This window comes from Gallus gallus, chromosome Z (assembly GCF_016699485.2).
Source record: "Gallus gallus isolate bGalGal1 chromosome Z, bGalGal1.mat.broiler.GRCg7b, whole genome shotgun sequence".
Lineage (NCBI taxonomy): Eukaryota > Metazoa > Chordata > Aves > Galliformes > Phasianidae > Gallus > Gallus gallus.
This window is the reverse complement of record NC_052572.1, coordinates 42,147,744-42,170,548: the sequence shown is the minus strand read 5'-3', so window position 1 is coordinate 42,170,548 and position 22,805 is coordinate 42,147,744. Positions and strand designations below refer to the sequence as shown.

Here is a 22,805-nt window from a genome sequence, read left to right as displayed (position 1 = left end):
GATTCTCAAGCAAAGCCATTAAGGAGTGTTCAAGACATCCAGCTCTTGCTAAAAATATTTACTGTATATTACCAGTGTACTTTTATAGTACAGTACACAGTAAATCAAAATCCACCAAATCAAATATCTTCAAATAAGTAAAGCACCTGTTTTTGATCTACATTAAGCACATAGCTATGCACATATTCAAATAAGAAGCAGACTAGGAAAACTAAAATAAAAGCATCACTTACTCTTGCTTGACTAAAAAACATTAAACAGGTTTTTAGCCAATTGCCCAAAACAATGGTCTCTGTGTGCAGAAGAAGCATATGGCACCAGAGCAAGATAAGCTATAAAGGGATGTTTCATAGCAGAGCGCTGGGCAGAATGAGAAATCTCTAGTACAATCACTAGTAACATAACATGCTAAAACATCTTGCAGCATTTATACACTCTACTGATACAACTCATATCAAGAAAGAAATTGATCTAGTAGCATCTAGAGCCCTTTTTCTCACCAAAATTCCTATGTCTGACTGTGATCAGATTAAAACACTAGGCTGCTTCAGGCCTTTAGCACTTCCATGATTTCTGTAATTTTCAGAACATCCAATTGTGTAATTCTGGAGCTCACATTTATGATTTTCGACACAGTAATAGGGACAAAGCTTGGATAGTCACTGATGTTTTCCGCTCTATGCTAAATACAACTGCTCTGGTCTAAGTAACATGGTACAGGAAACAGCTGTAGCAGTGGAAAAATTAACTGCCTCAGCACCCCCAATCTTCCTCTACAGGGCAGAATTGCTGCAGTTGAGCAATTAAGCCTAAACACTGTGTGACTTGACATACAGAAGAAACTGCAGGCCCCTGTGTTTTTTTGAAGATACGCAGAGACATATGACCCCTTCAGAGTGAGAACCAAAATACTAGGTTCAAAGAATCATTGCCCTGGAAGAAAGAGGAATGTGTTGGACTCCATTCTCTCAAGAGCAGAGACCACATACTCTGTGTTGCAACGAGACATTTATCTATTATATTCACCATCCTGAATCCTCTTTAAGATTTAAACTGTCATTCCACAGAACACGGTCTTCAACAAATAAACTAATTTCAGAAATTCACTCATGCCCCTTCTCTCTTTTCCCACTCTTCACTCTCATCACATTGCTCTCCTAGTTAGGCCAACTATTTGTCATGTCATGGCTTTTGTTCCAGGCCTGTTTTTAACAACGATGACTTTGGTGAACTGGTTCACACACCTCCACAAATGACTATGTTTACAACATTACAGATGCAACAAGATGCTGTGCTGGTTTCATCACTAGTGAAAAGTTTCCTAGAACTTTGGGTTTAGAGAGCTATGTCTTTCCTTTCTCAAAACAACATACTTGAGGAGAAGATTCTCTCTCTTTTAGTGATACAGCCAGAGGTTAGAGGACCTTTTCAGAAAGGTCTGGGGGAAGTGAATTTCTGTCTATAACTGCAGTTGGGTTTTCTATCTAAGAGATGCTACAGTATTCTGTGGTGTGACTTGCTCAGTCTTTCCTTTTGAACCCATTCTATTTTGCATGAAATAATCATGTAACATTTATGTCAAGTAGGAAAAAAGCTATGTCTGTAGTGCAAGTGATTCATATATGTAGTGAACTTTGGAAGGCAGATACTGATTCCTAATTCAATGCCATTTTGCAAAAGCCAAGCCTTCACCAATCCAGGAAGAAATCCTTTTCTATGAGAACATCTGTTCTTGGCTGCCACCGCACATTATCACTGCCAGAAAAAGTCTACTGAAAGAAAGAAACAGTGCATCTTAAATATCCCTTGTGGTTAGTACTTCAGCAACAGAAAGAGACAAAAGATTGTTTTAGGCAGTATGAGTATGGAGCATGATGAGAAAACCTTTAAACATGCTGTGATAAGACTGCAGTAAAGCTGTGTGCGTGATAGTGATGCTGACTGTGGGGAGGAGGCAGTTCTCGTAAGAAAGACTGAAATGAAAAGAACCAAATGAAGTGACACAGAGAGGAAGGAATAAAGGGAGAGTGTAACATGCACATTAACCTCTTACTGCATATTAACCTATTACTACTTATAGAGGTTTTCAGTTACATTCCTACTTCATGCTGCTTCTCTCTCAAGAAAAGAGTTAATCCAGGAAGATACTGATTACAACCAAAATCCAGAAATTAAAAGAATACAAGAGACAATTACAGGAGAGTAAATGACCTGTATTTGAGAACATCAGAACCTGTGAACATAACCTTTCCATGTATCAAGCTGACAGCCTCGAACAAATTTAATCTATTGCTTACATTATGTGATACATGCAAGGAATCAGATTCATGTATCACACTAAAAAATGGTATTGCCTCCTAACAGGTAGAAATATCACCAATACTGCTAAGCTACAATTGCTGTTCCTTTTCCACCACAACCAGAAGTAGTCATTTGGATAGTCAAACAGAAAGTTTATGTCCCTTGTTTTTCAAAATCTAACAACCCCGAGCACTGTACCTGAGAAAGAACAAGCTGTCCATGGAATTTATGGACAAATTTTCGTAAAGATGCAAGGTATGAAGCCTCTCCTAATGTACTTGCCAGGAACCGCAAAAGGAAAAAACCCTGCAAGAAATGAAACCAAAAACAAATAGGATGCTATGAATACGTGGATATCTAGAGCAAAGAAGTCTTTGTAATATTAGTAAATCAATCTCAATAAAAATCAGCTTACAAAACTCACCTTCAAATAATGAACCTGCATGAAGACTTTTTCTTCTTTAAGACCATGTTTGACAACAGATGCTCCAGATTCACTCACTTCTCCCGTACTCTCCTTGTGAGGCCTAAAATGGTAAGAGACTAGTGAAGTCTTGGATAAGTAAGAAATAACTCATACGTTACATCTTCTCATAGTTGAACCACTGTGCATGTCCTAGTAACTAAAAAACTTGTGACTAGTTTAGCTGGGGTAGAAAAGAAAGCCATTACCAAGTCTGTGTACTATCTTTACTGCCAGGTTGACATTATGTTACATGCCATCCTATAGTGCGCAGACACATTATAAAGAAAGAGAAACAAAACAGAAAAAAAGACAATTTAAGCGAAAGGGAAGAGAAAGATATTTCAGTCATTATATTCAACTACAGATTCTCTTCTTACACCTGAGCACTGGCTCAACAGCTTATACAGTTATATTTGCAAGAATAAATTCTTTCATTCACATGTAATACACTGCAGAAAAAAAATACTTTTCTGGCTTTCATTTTGGTGTTTGTTGTTGGAAGGAAAATGTTGAAGTTTTAAAAGAGCAAGCCTTACAAACACATACTGTCAACAGTTTGTGGGCTGGTTTGGCCCAGTTCCATAACAAAATGGGGCAGAGGGACTCATGGATCCACACCCGAGGAGAGGAGGAAGGGGGGGAAAGGGGGAAAGAGCAGGGAGATGGGCCTAAAAATAAAACAGCGGCAATGAGCTAAGGGAGAAAATAATGTACTAAATATAATAGCAGAATGTGATATAATACAATATAATACAGCATAATTAGAATTGAAGCTAATAGATCAATTAAAACGGGAGAGAGTGTCCAGAACCGAAGGCCTTACTCTAATGCTGAAGGTAACACGGCTAGGAAGCACACACAGTAGAGATGAGTAGTAAAAGGAAAAGGTCATCTCATGACTTCTGAGCAATTTTATCTTTCCCTCTAGACAGAAAATGGAAATGGAGCAGCAGAAGTCCTCTGGGAGATGTAGTTCTTCTTTTCTCAGAACCAGGTACCCAGAACTATCAACAATACACAGAACTGGACTCTTTAACTCCCCGTGCACTACATGATGTTATGAGGTGGAATACCGATAACAAAAATCATTAAAACCATGACATGCACGTTTGTGGTGTGTAGTGGAAATGCTAAGTCATGGCCTGAAACAGTGATCGAGCACCTGTGGAAAGGCAGGGCCAACCCAAGGGAGCTCAGATGCAAGCAATGCACTTGAGTGACTGGAAGGAGTGGAGTCAGTATCCACTGCTTTCCAGACCTCATTTAAAAGTTGGCAGTGGAGATGAGGGCATCTCTTGCCAGTGATCTCTGCCTGCCTGAGGCCTTCCAAGGGTAAGCAGATCTTTTCCTTCATTTCTGTATCTGTGGCTGCTGCGTTTGAGCTCATTCTGACTTGCTGTAGCCAATAACTTTGCCACCCTGCAAAGGCGGTATTTATTTTTAAATATCCTTTCATTTTTAGTATCCAAACCATTTATTTTTAATATCCTTGCATAAAAACACGAGCCTGAACCAGCACAACTCAATAGAGACTTAAAACTCAGCGTAAATCAAAGACACAAAATTTTCTCTTAAATACCAACACTAGAACACACAGACATACTTTCAGGTATATAATCAAATCAGTATATTTGCAAAGAGAGGACATTTTTCAAGTTCACAATAGAACGACAAAAATATTTATAAAAATAAAAAATTGTAAAAAATATTTATATCTGACTGAGAGCTGTAGAAAGTCCTTAAATGCAACCACAGGAAATTGGAGTAATCAGAGAGGCAGAAACTGACAGAATCCCAAACTGGCTTCATAATTGTCTCCAGAATTGCACAGTAGAGGCATATTCTTCAAAGAAGAAATGATTTGTCACTCTTTTGTATTAGCACTGAGAATATTACTATGTGAAATGCAAGCAGCTTATTACAGAGACTCATGTCTACTATGTAAATCAGTAGAAAACTTAAGTTTCAGTTTCAAGATCATAGACTCATAAAATGGCTTGGGTTGGAAAGAATCCTAAAGGTCATGTAATTGCGCCCACTTGCCATGGGCAGGGCTGCCACCCACTGTATTAGGCTGCCGAGGGCCCCACGGAACCTGCCCTTGAATGCCACCAGGGACAGGGCATCCACATCTTCTCTGTGCAGTGTTCCAGTGTCTCGTCATCCCTATCATAAAGAATTTCTTCCTCATACCTAATATAAATCTAATTTAAAGACATTACCTCTTGTCCAGTCACTCTAGTCGCTGATAAAAGAGTCCCTCTCTAATAAAGACCCCTCTTAATGTACTGGAAGGCTACAATGAGGTCTCCTGCAACCTCCTCTTCTTCAGGCTGAACAAGCCCAGCTCCCTCAGCCTTTTTCACAGTGGAGGTACTCCAGTCCTTTGATCACCTTTGTGGCCTCCTCCAGAACTCTCCAAAACCTCCACAACTTTCCTGTGCTGAAGGACCCTGACCTGGACACAGTACTTCCATGCAAAACAGTGAGGGACAATCACTTCCCTTGTTCTGCTAGCTACAAGATACATAGTTTGAAACTGTAACACATACCTTGGCCCTTAGTAGAACAATTTTTAAAATTTACAACACATACACATCTTAGTCATATCATTTTATTCAGACTTGGCAGATAGACGCCATACTCCTGCACGTGCCTGTCTTCAGCCATAGGAAATGTATCTGTTGCATCTTGAAACATGAACTTTGTTCACAAAACGGCTTTTTTCCTCCCCCTCAAATAGAGGGAAACTCTTGTAAATGGCTTAGAGACATTTTATACCAAACTAAATCCTATGTTTTGGAGAGCTTTCTGTAATAAACTGAAAAGTAATTGCATTATAGAGAAGATGAATAACCTTGTCAATTTAAGTTGACTTTTTTTCTTTAGAAGGAAATAAGGAAGTGTAGTGAATTTAATCACATGTATATCCTTTGAAAGGAGAAAATAGTAGAATATAGGGAGGGAGAAAGAGAGGGAGAAAAGAATACGAAAAAGCAAAGATTACACCATCACAGCTTTATCTTTACCTTAAAACTTGCAGCTCTTCTTCAGAGTTCTGCACCTCATCTCTGAGTCGTCGCCAGCGAAGTAAAGCTTTCAATTCCTGCTGCTCTTTTCCTTCATCATATGACAGCTGCTTAGTGAAAAAATTACCACTCATTGATTGGTGTCTCCCAGCAGACAACAAAATTTTCCAGAAAGTAACTGATTTTGTTTTCCCCTAATGTACATGCAATGAAAGATACAGTGCAAATGCAAATGTTAAAAAAAAAAGAAAAAGAAAAAAACAATTACACCCCCTTCTCTAAGAGTTAATGAGTTAATAGCAGAACTAAAAAAAAACCAGAAGCCTCACTGGGTGCTTCAGATCAATACTTGGTGTTTTCCCTTTAGTGACTGGCTATAAGTTAACTGAACACACAGTACAGATACCTCACATATTGGTTCTGGTTGCGTCTTTACTTTTCTCGGCCTTGAAAGCAAAGAGTTGTTCCATGTCCTGACTTCATCCTTCTTCCCTACATCTGTCACCCTGGTGAAAGTTCCCTTGTAATTTTCCACATTAACATAACATTAGGAGATGCATGCTTATGAAGTAAATGTTAGGCTGTCAGCATACACATCACTAACTAATTTATGCTTTTTTGTTATAAGAAAAGATGAGATGGGAGAAGGTAAAAGCAGCTAATATTCTCCTGCCTTACATCAGTATTTCTGTCACAACTGAAATTATTGTTAGGCAGTATGGAATACACACATAATCTTACAATTGTAGCATCACACAGAACCAAAACTACTCAATAAAAAAAAAAAAATAAAAGCAACAATAGATTTTCTGACCTTATAAATTAACAAGTGAATAATCATCCTGTTTTGTTGCTCATTGCTTTCCATGCAGCTACATGGAAAAGTGCCTACTTCAATAAAAAAGCTTTCAAACAATTAAGAAAAGTGCACACTTAAAGAGAGCAGCTCACCATAATGGGAGTGATGCCCAAATGTAAGAATGAATTTTAAGACCAGAAGGAAATAGCAAAGTGTTGGGATAGCCTTCCCCTCTTTCTCATTCCAGAAGCATTTTAAATGTCAAGGAACTCTAATTTGTTTAGAACTATGAATATACCTGATACTTAATAAAATGGATACTTAATAAAAAGAAGAGCTTGTGATGTCAGATTCCAGTCTCTCCTTCCCTCCCACAGATGGAGCTCTGAGAATTTTAATGGTGGAATCAGAGCCTAACTGACACAAGCACAAGAACAGATGATGAACACATGAAACCCTTTAAGTAGAAGTATGACAAAAAGAATTGGATCAGAAAACCTCTTTACTACCTAACATGCAATATATGAGCTTTTCACTTTAGGACAGGCAATGATTTCTAAGCTTCTGACAAGATGTTAACTCTTAACTAAGTGATGTAAGAGAAAAAAAGTGTTAACTGCTAGCACTCTGTTTCATCAGCTTCCATTTTGTTCTGGGGCTTGCCGCCACAGAGCAAACCAGATCGTTTTCATTAAGAACCTGCAATATTCAGTAAGACACTGCTGATTATTCCATTTTCAGGAGCATGGCACAAATGGAGAGAATGCATAGCAACTGTTTGATAACTGAGTGGTAATATTTAAGTAGTACATTTGTGGGAGGGTAATCATTTGAGGAATAGATGTTTCCATTCTTATTTGCACTGATCTTTACCTTTGTAAAGATTAGAGTTGATTATGGGTAGGGGAGGAAAGATTTTTTTCTTTTTTTTTTTTCTTTTAAAGTCAAGTTAGCCTGCAAATTCCGGTATTATTTTAAAAGACTTAGCCTCATAGCACAGAAGGTTTTATGAACACTTAATTCATAACAAAATGCTCCAAAAGTTGCTCCAAAAGTAGTGCCTCCTATTTATTTCTATGGAAACAACAAGAGATACAAAGAGCGCACTAACACTGTTTGATAGAGCAGATTTTCAGCTACTAAACACTATTGTTCAACATAGGCACCACCATTAGCTATGTATTTTCACCAGCAGTGAACAAGAGCCTGCATGTTATGCTCATAAACACCTATACCAGCAGGTGTCATCCACTGTCACACAGTTGAAACGCACCACCCACCACCTCACTCTGCTCATATCCACTGTTTGGAAACACTCAGAAACACTCCAGAAACATTCAGCAGGCACTGATGAATGTCTGTAGGTGTCATTTTTTCAACATGAAGGAATTCAGTGATGCACCCTTGCTTCACACGTTTCCATGTCAGACACCATTTTGTCAGACTGCCCCTCTGCTGCCATCTGTCACATGGCAACAAAACGTAACAAAATACTGTTGGTAAGGTTCAACTCTACTGCCATAGCACCAATATCCAACTCTAACATCATGGGTCAACATCATAAAGTAGGAGGCATTACTTTCAGAGCAGCACTCCTATACACTCCTTTGATTTCCACATGATTGAGAACTAGTGCATCAACAACTTACCTGTTGAGCCCTAGTCCAAAATATGTCTTCTAAAAAAGTGGCAAACCCTTCACTTATCCACTCTTCAGTCCAATCACGTGCACCAATGGCCAGTCCAAACCAAGAGTGAGCAATTTCATGGCACAGACGTGTTCCACGGAGATGGCTCCCTCCAGGCAATACACTCTGTGACAAGAAGATGATGTGTGGGCTGCACAAAGGAAATGAAGGACAAAATACATCATAGATCTGTTGTAACATCCATTGCATGGCCATAATAATATGTAGGCTTTATTAGCCTTGTCAGCCCGTTATTACTATATGCATGCTAGGTCATGACAAACAGTTTATAGCTCAGGCGTTTTGAGGAATTAGGTTGTACTTTATCATTGTTTGGCAGAAAATCAAACTAAAATTCTGCCAAGCAGTTGTTTTGTATTCAACCATCAAAGAGCTATTACCTGTAAGAAGTAACTTAAACCAAACTTTTATATTTTTCAAATTACAAGACTGATTTATTTCAACAGAAGCATTTATATGTAAGCCAGGGCAATAGAAGATGATCAGATGTGAATACAGGCAGCAGGTATTTATCAGTTAAGTGATCAAAGCTGGAAGTAAAGAAAGAAGAAACATTTTATAAAGAAAACAAATCACAATCATAAAGTAAAGCACTGTGCTTGTTACAGCCTAAAACCAGCTAAAAATATACCATCTGATAATAGGAGTTGATGATTTATGCAAACACAAAGGAAGGAGAACACCCTTCGCTACAAGAACAACAGTGAAATGGAGGCTTAGATGCCCGCTAAACATCTGCTTTTCACAACAGGAGAAAATAACACAATCTATATCTACTTTACTTTGTACTCAAATAATAAAAATAAAATAAAATCTGGAGAGAAAAAATACCTGATCTCCATACTTATTCTGCTATGGAAAATGCTTATACTGAACTGCAAGTTTCTGCAGTTCCTAGCTCATGTTCTGCTGTAAGGCAATTTCTGTTATGCTTACAGATGTTATAAACCACTACCTGCAGACTATTCCTGCAGTAACCCTAGGCATCCATAATCTGCATTTCAACTGTTTTCTGTTAGAAAGGAAATGAAGCACAATTGTAGAACCTTCAAGACTACAGATCTCCAAGTTTAGCCTTCTGAGCATGGGTGGGCAGCACATGGCCTTAAGACATTTCCAAGAGTCAGATATTATTTGTCAGCATTCAATAGCACTTCCCCCCATCCACTCTACCCTTCTGCTGGAAATGTTGGAAAACACTCCCAGTTTTCCTGCAACCAGTTCACAGTGTCTGGAACTGAGAACATAAAACATGATACACGCATAAGCAGAAAATCATACTCAATAACAACCTCGTAAAAATGATAATAACAATAAAATAATAATAATAATCAACATCCTCATTCAGTACATTTCAATCATTTGGTATTGTAAAAAATCACAGAATCATAGAATTGCTAAGGTTGGAAAAGACCCACAGGATCATCCAGTCCAACCATTCACCCTTCACCAATTGTTCTTGCTAAACCATGTCCCTCAACACAACATCCAAACGCTCTTTGAACACCACCAGGCTCAGTGACTCCACCACCTCTCTGGGCAGCCCATTCCAGTGCCTGACCACCCTTTCAGAGTAGTAGTATTTCCTAACGTCCAGCCTGAATCTTCCCTGGCGCAGCTTGAAGCCATTCCATCTCGTCCTATCACTAGTCACCCAAGAGAAGAGGCTGACCCCCAGCTCACTACAACCTCCCTTCAGGCAGTTATAGAGAGCAATAAGATCTTCCCTGAGCCTCCTCTTCTCTAGACTGAACAATTCCAGCTCCTTCAGCCGCTCTTCATAAGGCCTGTGCTCCATACCCGTCACCAGCTTTGTTGCCCTCCTCTGGACACGCTCCAGGGCCTCGATGTCTTTCTTAATGTAATTCTAATAATGTAAGAAATTAAAGCACCGGTGGAGGAATCAAGTCACAGAGAATAAAGAAAAAACAGCAGTTCTACAAATCTTTGCCAAAAGCAATTCTGATTAAAAGAAGTGAAGGAGGAAGAGAGGGGAAAAAGTAAGAGCGCAGAAGATGAAGTGACAAGCCTTTTATTACAGAAGCACTACTGAGAAGAATTGCTGCAGATCTGGGGGTATTACTTACACAAATTTTAAGTAAATGACCCCTAACTGTGGCATATGTACAGTGCTACAAAGAAAAAATGGAGAAATGGACCAAGTAAATAACATTCCAGACATACTGCTGGCAGTGTTTTGGCCATTTGGCTAAGTAAAATGCAAGTAACTTCTTGCCTTAGAAGGCTCACAGAGTGATTTGCATTTTGAGTCTATTGTAGATATATACATTAGTACAGATTCTATTTCCTTCTTTTCCAACAGAAGCAATAGAAACACCACAATCATAAAATCTCCTTTATGAAAGGATCAAAAAGCACTGAAGCAAGAAAAATGAATGAGTTAAATTTTGGGCAAAGAATAAGAATGCAACCTCCTACAAGGCCTGAGAATGTAAGCTCACCTTTTAAATTACTCTAGCTGACATCTTTTCAAGTCTGGCCCAAGTTTCTAAAGCAAGTCAGAACAGGTTAGCTGGATGTGGTAAGAAAAAATGGGAAACCTCTCCAAGTTAACCAAAAAAGAAAAACCTCACCAGTCCTTCCCAGCAAGTTAAACAAGTTCCCTATGCTATTACAGAAAAATAGAAGTTAATGACTTGTTTTCAAAGAGTAAACACTTGGTTACACTTTTAAAGCAAAAAATTGTTATTCTGACCAGAATTACACCCTCATAACTTACATATTTGTATCATTTGACGGAAAGAAGGACCATCTCTTTCTCCTGGTTAAACTTCAGTTAAGGGAAATCTTAAGGGAAACTCCATAACTACGGTATGAATAGGAACACATTAATAAAAACCCTCACACTCAAAGGACAATAATTTCTTGTCATTTCTTGGCAAAGAGTCCTGATGTTCCAATCATCCAAATCTACCCATGTTCTTAATAAATGTTCTCTGTAACAAATAAAAGGTTTCCAATAGCTCTTAGAGTTATGAGTAGTAATCTGAACCACTTAAAAGCCAAATCTCTGACAGGAATTTTGCAAAACTATTTCTCCAGGCTTATGACTTGATGCAGGTACCACTTATACAGATGCTGCAGAAGTTACTTTTGGCAGCTCACACACAGACAAGAAACACACAGCATAAACTGTAGCCAAATGCATGTGCATGAACTGAAGAATACGTGTAAGCTAAGAACATCAAACACATTTCTAAAAGGCTTGCTGCACTACTTTTGAAGAAGAACTTTTTCTATTTAAACATACAGGGATTTGAGGATAGAATTTCTTAGGTATTTTTGATGTTACAGAGCTGAGACAGTTATGCCTCTGGAGTCAAAAGTAGTACCTATAATCACTATTATCACATGATATGATATCATCAAATTATCATATAATTTCCATTTGTAATAGTGAAAATGATTTTCATGTTTTGATAGTACTCCACGTACTGTTTACCTTTTCCTGTTTAGAAAAAGGAGTTAGGTAGTAAATAGGTTAGCAAGTTATTGTATTTCCAGAAAATTCCTTCTTAAACATATGAATGGGAGCAGGGAAAACACCCCTAAAATATTTTCATAGAAGCACGTTAAAATTGAGATATCCATTTCAAGGTTACTGGAATTTGAGTCAGTCAGACAATTAAATGACAGCTCTTTAGAAATGCCTTGTGCAAGCTCTTATCAGTTGCCTTCAACCCACATTACTTCAGTGACAGAGAGAACAACAGTAGCATATTGTCTGTGGTATCTACAGCATACATCAAATGTTAATTTACTTTATATTTGAGAACACTTGTGTCAGTTGAATGCAGACACAAGTACATGCCACATCCAATTATTTATGTCTGTAATCACCAGAATTTTAGTGCATGTTATAATTTAGTACCAAGAGAACTACAGAGATGAACAACCCTTTCTGATCTTCCACGTTCATAGTGTGCTAGAAACTCAAACATACACACAGATGCAGTTGTATAGACAAGAGTTTTGTAGTTAGAATACTCTGAGCATTGTGCCAGACCTACTGGAAACTTCATAAAGATGTTTTCCCTGTAATCATACTGGAAAATCAAGTGAATGGATGATACAGATGAAATTTCTAGAGCAAGATGTAAATAACCTACTATATTATAAACAGACAGACAGAAGGAGCAAAGTGTATCTCCTCCTCCAAGTAAAGGGCCGGTTCATTAAAAAATCTCAAAAGAGGACTTGAATAAGACAAGATAAAACAATGGTGTCATTTTTTTCTTCATTTAATACACAGAAGATAATATTTATTCATATATACAAGAACAAACAAGCAAAAACAGGTAATCATCAAGAAAACAACAACAAAAAAAGGTAACAAGATTCCTTATTCTTTAAATTTTTGAAGATTATTTTTCTCAGTGTAATGAGTGTAATGCTACTGGCATCACTGTTATAAAAACAGCAAGGAAATGAAATCTGTTTGAAGGCAGAGATGGTTCTTATTAAATCTCTGCAAAGTACAGTTAGTATCGCAAAACAAAATAAAACTAAGGAATGCTCCTGATTTTTACAGTTTCTTATCACAAATATTTCCTCTGAAGACCTAGAAAACTCAAGGATAGATCTCTGAATCACCGAGGAAATCCCTAACATTACAGAAGAAAAGAGAGCTACAATTCAGTGATATTTCAATGGAAAATAAATAAAAAGGTAAAGACCACAGTTGATGGACTTTTTTAATTGATAAACACTTCTTATACCAAAAAAGAGGTACAATTCCACTTCTACAAAAAGTTCAGTTTGTATCTACTGCCTGGGTCAACTATACATGGGAGTAAACAGTGAGATGAAGACAGCTATCCAATTTGCATTCGATAGGCTTTTTTCTTATATGTAGTACAACCCACAGTTCTTGCTTTTAAGAACTGGTATGTACAAATCCACTTGCTGAACTCTTTTATTCTACTTAAAAGTGGGTGTAAAACCGATACTGTCAAGTGTATTCTGATCTCCAACGTTCCTTCTGAAAACATTCCTTTATCCTCTGTATATACAACAAACACTACAGCAATCTGCACTTCCCTGTCTTAAAAATGGTCCAGGCAATAGAAATCTAACTAACCAGTCTCACTACCCTTCATTATGTACTTATATTCCTCACCTATGAGCACCTGCTGTAAAACGTAAGCTTTGGATTTACTGAATGAAGATCCAGTGCTTGTTAGAACCACTAATGCTATTAGAAGAAAAAAAAAGAAAAGGAAAAAAAAAGAAAAAGAGAGAGAGAACAACAGAAGAATAAGTAACGGCTTCAAAATTATTTTCTTAGTTTATTTTGTGCAGCAGCTATACAAGCCTTCCTTTTTATATGTGTCAAGTCAATAAGATATCTGTTGTGCTTTTGCACAAAGAACAAAGATGCCTTTATCAATTCTCAAAAGTCTGTAGGACAAACCATTCATGCTGTCAAACCTCTTAAAGTCCTTTCAGCAAATAATGAAATCCAGCACTGACAAATGTCAAAATACTAATTTGTTATATAGAGAACAAAAGCAACATTCATACTCGGTGCCTCATTTCATGTTATATCAGCCATTCAATTTGTAAGAACTTCATGGCAGCCCACAGATCACGTAATATTAAAACATAACTGTAAATGGCTAAAACTAGAACAATCTACTCTCATTACAATATGTACTTAACAGCTAAAAAAAACAAAACTGTAAACAAAGGCTGTGTAACACCAAACACTTTGCAATGTAGTAATTTTCCTCCTTTTTGGGAGTAATTTCCAAATAAAATGTTACATCCAAACACAGATTCTTTTTCACACAGTCACATTTACTGTGCTGGTAGAGAAATGAGACTAAATTACATCATATCCAGTGACAGAAGTGAATTAATGTGCATGTAAATTATTTTATCTATTATACAGGACATGCAGCTACTTTTGTTGAATCATATAGAAAAACGACAGTTTAACTGCATGTAAGTGTGCATGTGAATTACTTTATTCATCATATAAGCCATCCTGCTATTATTACTGAATTGCATTGCAAGAGCTGGTTTAGTTTGAAATAGCTATCATGCCTAAACGCCACGCTAATGTCTTATAGAAATGAACTTTATACAGTTTCATCTTCTATCCATTTAGCTTTTTACACAACTCCAAATCAGTTTCAGTCCATCATAATGTCTTACTTAAATATTTTCCCTGTTCTCCAGGATGCTAATATAGGATACATTTACCTAATCTTTTTAAGGATGCCAAAAAGAAGCAAGCAGCATTGTATTCTACAAATATCTAGTACATTCAACGCTTCTTCTGGATATTCTCAACATAGGTAAGTCACTTCAAAAATTTGTAATTATTTCCATGGAAACTACAACATATACAAATTTGACAGAAAATTTGATAGAGCAAATTTTCAGCTGCAAAACACTAATTTTCAACATAGTCACAACAATTAGCTGTGTATTCTCACCAGCAATGAACAAGAGCCTGCATGTCGCACTTGTAAACACCTGCACTAGTGAAGGTGACCACTATCACTGTTGCCACAGCTGAAACATACCTCCCACTGCCTCACTGTGCTCACATCCACTGTTTGGTCTCTAGAAACATTCAGCAAGGGTCAATGAATGTCAACAAATGCCATTTTTTTCCACATGGAGGAATTCAGTGACACACCTTTGCTTCATATGCACTTTCATGTCAGACACCATTCTGTCAGACTGCTGCATCTGCTGCACAGCAACAGCATGCAATAGAATACTGTTGGGAAGGTTCTGTTTCTACTTCCATACCACCAACATCCACCTTTGATGTCATGGACAAACATAATAACATAGGAGGCACAACTTCCAGAGCAGTTCTTGTACATATATGGCCATGTAATTTGTGCTTTGCATATTCAATGAATAAATATTAAAAATAGAGAGGAACTTCTGAAATTGTTAAATTGAGGACGCTAAATTCAACAATATGGTAAGGGGAATATGATTACATTAATATTTATTTTTACAAGTCCAGAAGGATAAAGAGAAGCCATTCCCTGCCACAACAAATAGATTGCCATGGGTGAAACGATGACCTCTGTAATTTTTATTTAAATTTTATTCAGCAGGGATTCAAATAACAAAATAGAAAAAGAAAACTAAAATTTTTGTATATTAGTCCTGTACTTCTCTGAGAATAATTCCACTGATAAATTAAAGGCTCTTCTTGTCAGACCACACCTTCACATTTACTTGTGGTTATTAGCCACTCCCAAAAACCAAACATTTGCACTAAATCCAAACAAAATCAGGTTTTCAGTTAAAAAACAGTGTTAGTTGGATGACAGGTAGTCCCTGCTGGATATTTCCCTGCAGGCTCAGTTGGACCCATGTCTCCTCAGATGGCTGAGCTTTTCTTCTATGAATTCCATACAGTCAAGATTAATCAAATTAAGATTTTTTTTTCAACTTCAAATTGCATTTGACATTCGTATCAGTTTGAATTTATCAACATGAAGACTTGAAGAAAAACGTGCAAACTGTGTGACTTTTCAGAAAGTGCAGATTGAAGTTTCCAAAGACTTAACAGCTTTTAAGCCAAATCTAGTCACTTTGCTGTAAATTAAGTTAATCTCCACAGTTAGTGTAATTGCTTTAAATTGTAGTTGTAGCAGAATTTATTGCCGCCTATAAGAACACTCATTGAGACTCAACTGAGTTATCAACCAGTGCATATCTATCAAGAGTACACAACTGCTTGACTACAATTTAAACTTTGGCAATGTGGCTTCGTGTCATTTTTGGAGCAGAGAATGATTAAAAAGATACCTTTCATACTGAGGTTCCATTCTGGATTCAGACTTTAGGTCTACCATACTATCCTCACCAGCTGTTAACAAAGATGCAGGTAGAAATAAGAAGCTGTTAACCTCCCTGTGGCCTAAAATGTGAAGGCACGGCATAGGGTCTTTCTGCCATGCTCTATTCCAAGCTCTGGAGAGAAAAGCTCTTAAGTGACAGCAACACGTTCCCCTTCTCCAGCCAAGTGTATCTTCAACAGGTGAAAAATTAGTTAACTGAGAATTAACTGCAAACATTACAGTTATACTGATTTATGCAAATTGGAAAAAGTAGAAGATACAATAGCAATAAGTAGACTGTTGGTTTTTACTAGCCATAAGGGCAATTGGTTTGAATTCCCACTTATGTGCCCAGTGTGATTTTTTTTTTTAAAGAAGTTGCTCAGACCATAAATACAACTTTGTCAATTATACACTCCCTGCCAATCACTCATTTTTCAGAAAATTATTTGAAACTAAGACTTTACATAGACTGTAATCCTATGGGTCAGCTTTCATTTTATCCTTTACCTCCTTCTTCCAGTAAAGGCAGATTGATTTCTTAACAGCTGTAGATCAGGCATCTTCATGCCAGTAAATTGATATATTAGCCTAATATTGCTCTGCAAGAGTGATGGATTGAAAACAATTCTCTCTGCACTACTGTAAGATGCCTTAGTGTCTCAAATTCACTGCAGAGGAAACATGATACACCAAACTTAAATCATGGGAATAAGAAGGAGGAAATTCATCTGCAAATCTGTTTGTTCCAAGATATAACATGCATCTACTGCTTTTACATATATTAATAGGTAATGTTTGACATTACAAATACATCACACAAAATCAAAATCAAAAACAGTGGCACTGTTATGAAATACTCTGCATTACTGTCCCAGTGAAAGCAGTGAGGAAAAGTTTAAACAGCTCATGAATGTGTTCTAGAGTTATTTGGAGATAACTTGGTTTCCTCTCCAAACTCTCTGATGTGCTGCTTGGTTTTTTTAACTTTTTGTCTGAAGCATGTGATGTATGTGTAATAGACCTTCAGCTAGCACAAACTGGTGATTGTACCAGAAACATACTCCTGACAGTGAAAACTGACCTTTTTTGACAAAACAGCTTTGTATACAACAAATGATAAAGATTATGCCAAAAAATTCACAGTGGTTCTTTACAATTCACAAAACTACACTGAATTTCAGCTTCACACACGTTAAGCAGAAGATACCAGTTCTAAAAGTAAGCTTAAGGATGCTTGAAATTCTAAAATTACGTAACAGGAAACAAAAAATTTAGAAATATCAGTTCAGCATCATACTATGAATGAGACAGGTTGTGAAGTAAATATGATTGCTCAATTTCAACATTCAAAACTAGCCTTAGAAGCCAAAAGTATTAACTTGTAAAATCACAGCACATAGTAGACCCCTTCTGTAAAGCAGAGACATAATATATGCAATATTGTGCAAATAACAAGCAGTCAGCACAAACTAGATGCCTGTCACCTCACAACAAAAATGACTGCCCTTGAAATTGCAAGGAATGAAAGCATCCCTTATGCTACTACAAATAAAGAAGAACCATCCAAAAAACAGACATCTCATTGATTTATTTTCCACAAAACAATTGCATTCCCAAATCCCTCAGAGAAAAAGAAAACATGTGATATCCTTTTCTCCTTCTTGGAAGCGCTGTCAGAGGTCTAATCTTCCAAAGGATAGAAAGTTCTTACATATATTTCTCCACCAACTTAAATGAGCTAACTTTTGATCTTTACCAGAAGACCTCTATTATTGCCAAAGCAAGTCCTCACGAGCAACAAACTGGCAGTAAGCATGTGTTTGTAAGGAGAAAATTCATATAAGAATACTCAGACTTCCATGTATAACATAGCAGTCTGAGAAAAAAATATATAAAATATAATGATTCACAACACAATATATGCTAACTTTCACAGGACAAAGTGTAATATTTTGACAGTACTCTGAAAAATGCTGTAGTTTGACAGTTCAACTTTTGTAAAAAACAAAAAAACAAAAAAACAACACACTACTGCTAAGTAAGCACAATCAGAATAAATCTGTCAGAAATTCAGTCACTGAAATGTAAAACAAGGCAAATAAATCTCTTTAACTTTACTGTTAATACCACCATCAAAACCTAAACCTTCAAACACTTTTGAAAATGTGAAGGTTTATAATTCATATTATTCTTCTAAAAATTAAACCATGTTGCAATGCTCTGGATGGAACAAAAGTTCAGATTAAATTCTTTTGCAAGGGTAATAGTTTAGCAGTTTAATTAAGAGCTCCAGATAATTACTTCACTCATGCACACAGGTAAGAGAATCTGCTTGTGCCTTTCAAAGTGTATTTTTTTCTATGATGAATGTTTAAAAAAAACACATTTAGACCAAACTATGCTTGTTAATCCAATTTTGAAGAGAAGTATTATCATTTTGACTTCTAATATAGTGAAACAGACGCAAGGGTTACATGATTGTTCTCAGGATATAGGAGTCTACTTTTATTCACTCTCCCATGGAGATTAGCAACACATCAGAGGAATATTTTGTGTAAAATAAAAACTTTAAAAAGTTAGCAGTGGTAGAAAAAGTGCAAAAGAAAGAAATTCTTCAAATACTTGGTATAAAATAATTCTAATAACCATTCCTCGCTGTATTTGATTTATCAGTGCATTCCCTGTAAAAGGCTCAGAACAGAGAAGAACAAGGCATTACTATCAAATCTGCTGAAATCCTCCCCTAGAAGACTTGTAATATCTCCTCTCCTTTCAAGAAATTTCTCACTGATGTTTATTGAATGTTCTTAGGTATAGCACTGAACATTTCCAAAATGAGTATTTGGACACTGACACTGCGACAAAACACTGTATAAAGTCAACTCTATCCAAACAGTCCTCTCTTCTTTATATACGTATTAACAGGGAAAATAATGAAATTTTGAAGTTTCCAATACATCATGATAGAGAAATAATCCACTGCCAAAGAGACCTAAGGCACATTGTTTAAATCTTAGAATAAGCAGATAACAATTAGCTCAAAGTTTGACAGTTGAGCATTAGTGATAACAACATACATCAGCCCTGCACTTTTAGATCAAGCATTCTCATCACTAAGTAGATAGGGATCAAAATAGGAAGAAATCCACTCCATTGCTGAAGGGATTTGCCATATTTATTGTCACTGTGAAGATTAAAACCTCCCACTATTAAGAATTGTATGTATGTATCACATTCAGATGTCAAAAGACTAAAAATTACGAGATCAAAAAAGCGATTCCTGGGTTCAGAATAGAAAAGGCGAAAAACTATCATAATAATTACTCATAAAGAAGTTGACCATTTCTATTATTCCTACTGCATTCAACAAGCATAGGACTATATTCAAAGTTGCCACAGTAAAATAGTAATAACACCTTTTCCTCTAGCTTAAGATATCGTGATGAAACAAGAGCATTTGAAACTACCAGAATAAGAGAAATGAGGCAGCTTACTGACACTTTGTGAGAATTATGGCATCAGCATGTGCATGTCTATGTTCTCACTCTGCTTTCAAGCTTAATGACTAAATCCTGAGTAAAGCTATACATTTGCCCTAGCATGAAAGAGAGGGGAAAGGGAACCCTTTTGTATCGTGCTATTTTGATGAATCACTAACACTTTTTCCTGCCTTTTTTTTCAAGCAGGAAAACTAATACATAAAAGCAAACCAAAAAAGCTGTCAGTGTGTAACAACTGGACCAGGGGACTCAGGAATTTCAAATAAGATTTCAAACTGAATCTGCTGGAAAGTTTAGCACCTATAAGCAGGGTTAAAATATTCTTACTTTTAAATCCCATTTCTATGACAACTGCTCTAAAAGTGTTTGAACTTGATAACAGACTACATTTCCCTCCAGAAGTGCCAGACCTGGACACATCTGACAGATGCCCTTTAACTCCTCCTTTAGCTATGTTATCAGCATTGGCTGGGAGCCAGAAGAAATAAACAAAAGTACAGACAAGCTCTTTACACTCACTAAGATCCTTAACTTTCAGCTGCTTCCTTTAAGACTTCAGTAACCTAGTCATTGCAATTTCATTCAACTACATTAATAAGCAGAAATTGATCCAGAATACTGGTACTGATTCAAGTCTGTATGTTTCTGTGTACCTGCTAACAACTGCAAACACAAAGCTTTCTAGGTGACAGATCAGAGCTTAGAGCTTTTTTTTAAAAATATATATATATTTTATCTGGAGTCTTAAACCACATCTCAGATATTTCTGTCCAACCAATTCCTGTGGCTCACTAGAACACTGGCCCTTCAAAACACTGTAGGAAGATCTGGTAGTATTCTAATTCAAAATAGAACAAGCTATTTAAGCATATACATGGGAACAGACTTCACGCTGGGTAAAGAACCAGCAACATAATGGTTGCAGGCGGCTATAATGCTTCTGTGAATAGATGTTCTGTATATGATGCCTGAGTCACTGAGCCACAGATGTATCAGAAATCTGGATTTAGACATAAATTAGCCCAGTAAAGGCGAATCTCCAATCTATGATGCTTATTTGTTCAGTATATGTAGAATACACTTTTTATCAAGAGATTCTGTGTTGTACTATTTTTAAGCTGAAAATGTTCAAAGGCATGTATTTTCCTTCCTTTGTAAACATTGAGTAGCTGGGTGCAGAAAGCTGAATTATAGTATTACCCAAATAATGCAGCCCACAGTTTAATGTCAAGAAGCACTTAGCTTAATAACTCTCAAAAATTATCAGCTTTTTTTTTGTTGTTGTTAGGAAGACTTTTCTTCAATAATAAATACATGTATTTAAATATACAGTTCTTTAGTTAATGTAGACATATACAGAAAAGTCTTAAACACATACATTGGAGTGGTTAAATGCAAAAATGTCAGTAGCCTTAGAACAGAAGAATTTAGATCATACATATGTTACTGTCTGGCCTCTCATTTTCCCACTTACTGCAGTGCTGTAGCTGTATTTGATAATTTGACACAGTTAGAGCAAAATTTGAGCTGATCAGATTACAAAAGCAGAAACAGCAGAGCAAACGTGCAGGAGACCAAAATCAAAGCTGCTAACAGACTGGGGCTTCCTAGAGGTCTGTGGACTGACTGCATCACAGCTGTAGTGGTTATCTTATTTGTTCTTATCAGATCTGTGGTTGTTCATGTACTTTGGGTCTCCCACAGCCATAGACCATATCCTGGATCCAAATCAGAAAAAGCTATTTTCAAAGACAGATGAAAATGAAAAATGTAAAGAAACTCAAGATTCAGTCACTTGTGGAAATTATATTTCTGTATTGGCTATGTTCTGAGCCCTTTTAGGGAATCCCATACAGAAAAATGAAAGAAAGTTATGTTCAGACATTACATTCATTTGAGAAAGTGCTTAAGCCCAGTTTCATTCCATAGTTTCATTCCATGGTCAGCAGAGACACTCCAAAGAGAGTGTACTTCCTATGATAAATGAGAAGTGAAAGCTGGCTACAACGGGCATGGAGAAGGCTGAAGTACTCAAGAAGTTATCTGGCTCAACGCGCACTGGCAGCCAGGTTTTCATGCCTTTCACATGCCCGAACTACATATTCCTGAACCTCTAGGTGGGAGCTCCCACTGTAAGAGAAACCCAAGTCTGAGATTACTTTATGAGACTGAATGTGTACAAGTCTAAGAGACCTGATGACATGTAACTCAGTGCTCAGTTGCCAAGCTCCATAATATTTGAGAAGTCATGGCTGTCAAGTGAAGCCTCCAGTGACTGGAAAAAGGAAAATATCATTCCCAATTTCAAGATGGAGAGATAGGAAGACCTGAGGAACTACAGGCCAGCGAGCCTCACCTCTGCTCCTGGAAGATATGAGGAATGAGCAGGTGATCCAAAATGGCCAACCATGGACAGATCATTCCTGACCAATCTGGTGGCCTTGTATGGTAGAATAACAGCATTGGTGGACAAAGGAAGGGTAACTGTTATCTACCTTGACTTGTGCAAGACCTTTGACATGGTTACACACCAAAACAACTGGAGAGTCACAGGTTTGAAGAGTGGACTGTTTAGTGGATAAGGAAGTGGTTGGCAGGTCGCAGGCAGAGGGTTGCTGTCAGTGGCTTTATGTCCAGGTGGAGGCTTGTCATAAGTGGTGTCCTCCAGGGGTCTGTCCTGGGACCAGTACTCTTTAACGGCACTGATATTAATGGTACATCCCATCAGTGACATAGATGATGGGACTGAGCGCACTCTCAGCTAACAACATCAAGTATAGTGGCACAGTTGACACAATAAAAAGAAAGAATGTCACCCAGAGGGATTTGGACAGGCTTGAGAAGTGGACCCATGTGAACCTAATGAAGTTCAACAAGGCCAAGTGCAACGTGTTGCACCTGGATCAGGAAATCCCAGATACATTTACAGACTGAGAAAACTCATATAAAGAATGAGAAAACTCATATATATAGCTAGAGAAAAACTCTATCTTAAACTCTGCCAACTTCTTATGTACACCCATGAAGGAAGCAAACCCTGGGAAAGCAAAGCCTGCACCATCTGCGTATGACAATAGGAAAGAAGATAATATCAGCATACTGATGGCACAGAAGCAGAGACCATCTTAGTGTCTGTTGCTGGTCCCAAAGAAACTTTACA

At 37.2% G+C, this 22,805-nt stretch overlaps 1 protein-coding gene across 22 annotated transcripts in view; it reads right to left on the bottom strand.

The window, feature by feature from the left end:
* AOPEP (aminopeptidase O (putative)) overlaps positions 1-22,805 on the bottom strand; it is a 175,018-nt gene that overhangs the window by 91,564 nt on the left and 60,649 nt on the right. For 12 of the 22 annotated variants that reach the window (XR_006932390.1, XR_006932392.1, XR_006932393.1 and 9 more), the window contains 4 exons: positions 8,245-8,434; positions 5,797-5,906; positions 2,726-2,828; positions 2,500-2,607 (listed from right to left, as the gene is read on the bottom strand). Coding sequence is in view for 17 of the 22 variants with exons in the window: in XM_040656059.2 (XP_040511993.1) it covers positions 2,500-2,607; positions 2,726-2,828; positions 5,797-5,906; positions 8,245-8,434 (511 nt within the window). In the remaining 5 variants the exon portion in view is untranslated. The remainder of the gene's footprint in view (positions 1-2,499; positions 2,608-2,725; positions 2,829-5,796; positions 5,907-8,244; positions 8,435-22,805) is intronic. The other 10 variants (XR_006932391.1, XM_046905567.1, XM_046905566.1 and 7 more) reach the window with 1 other exon arrangement.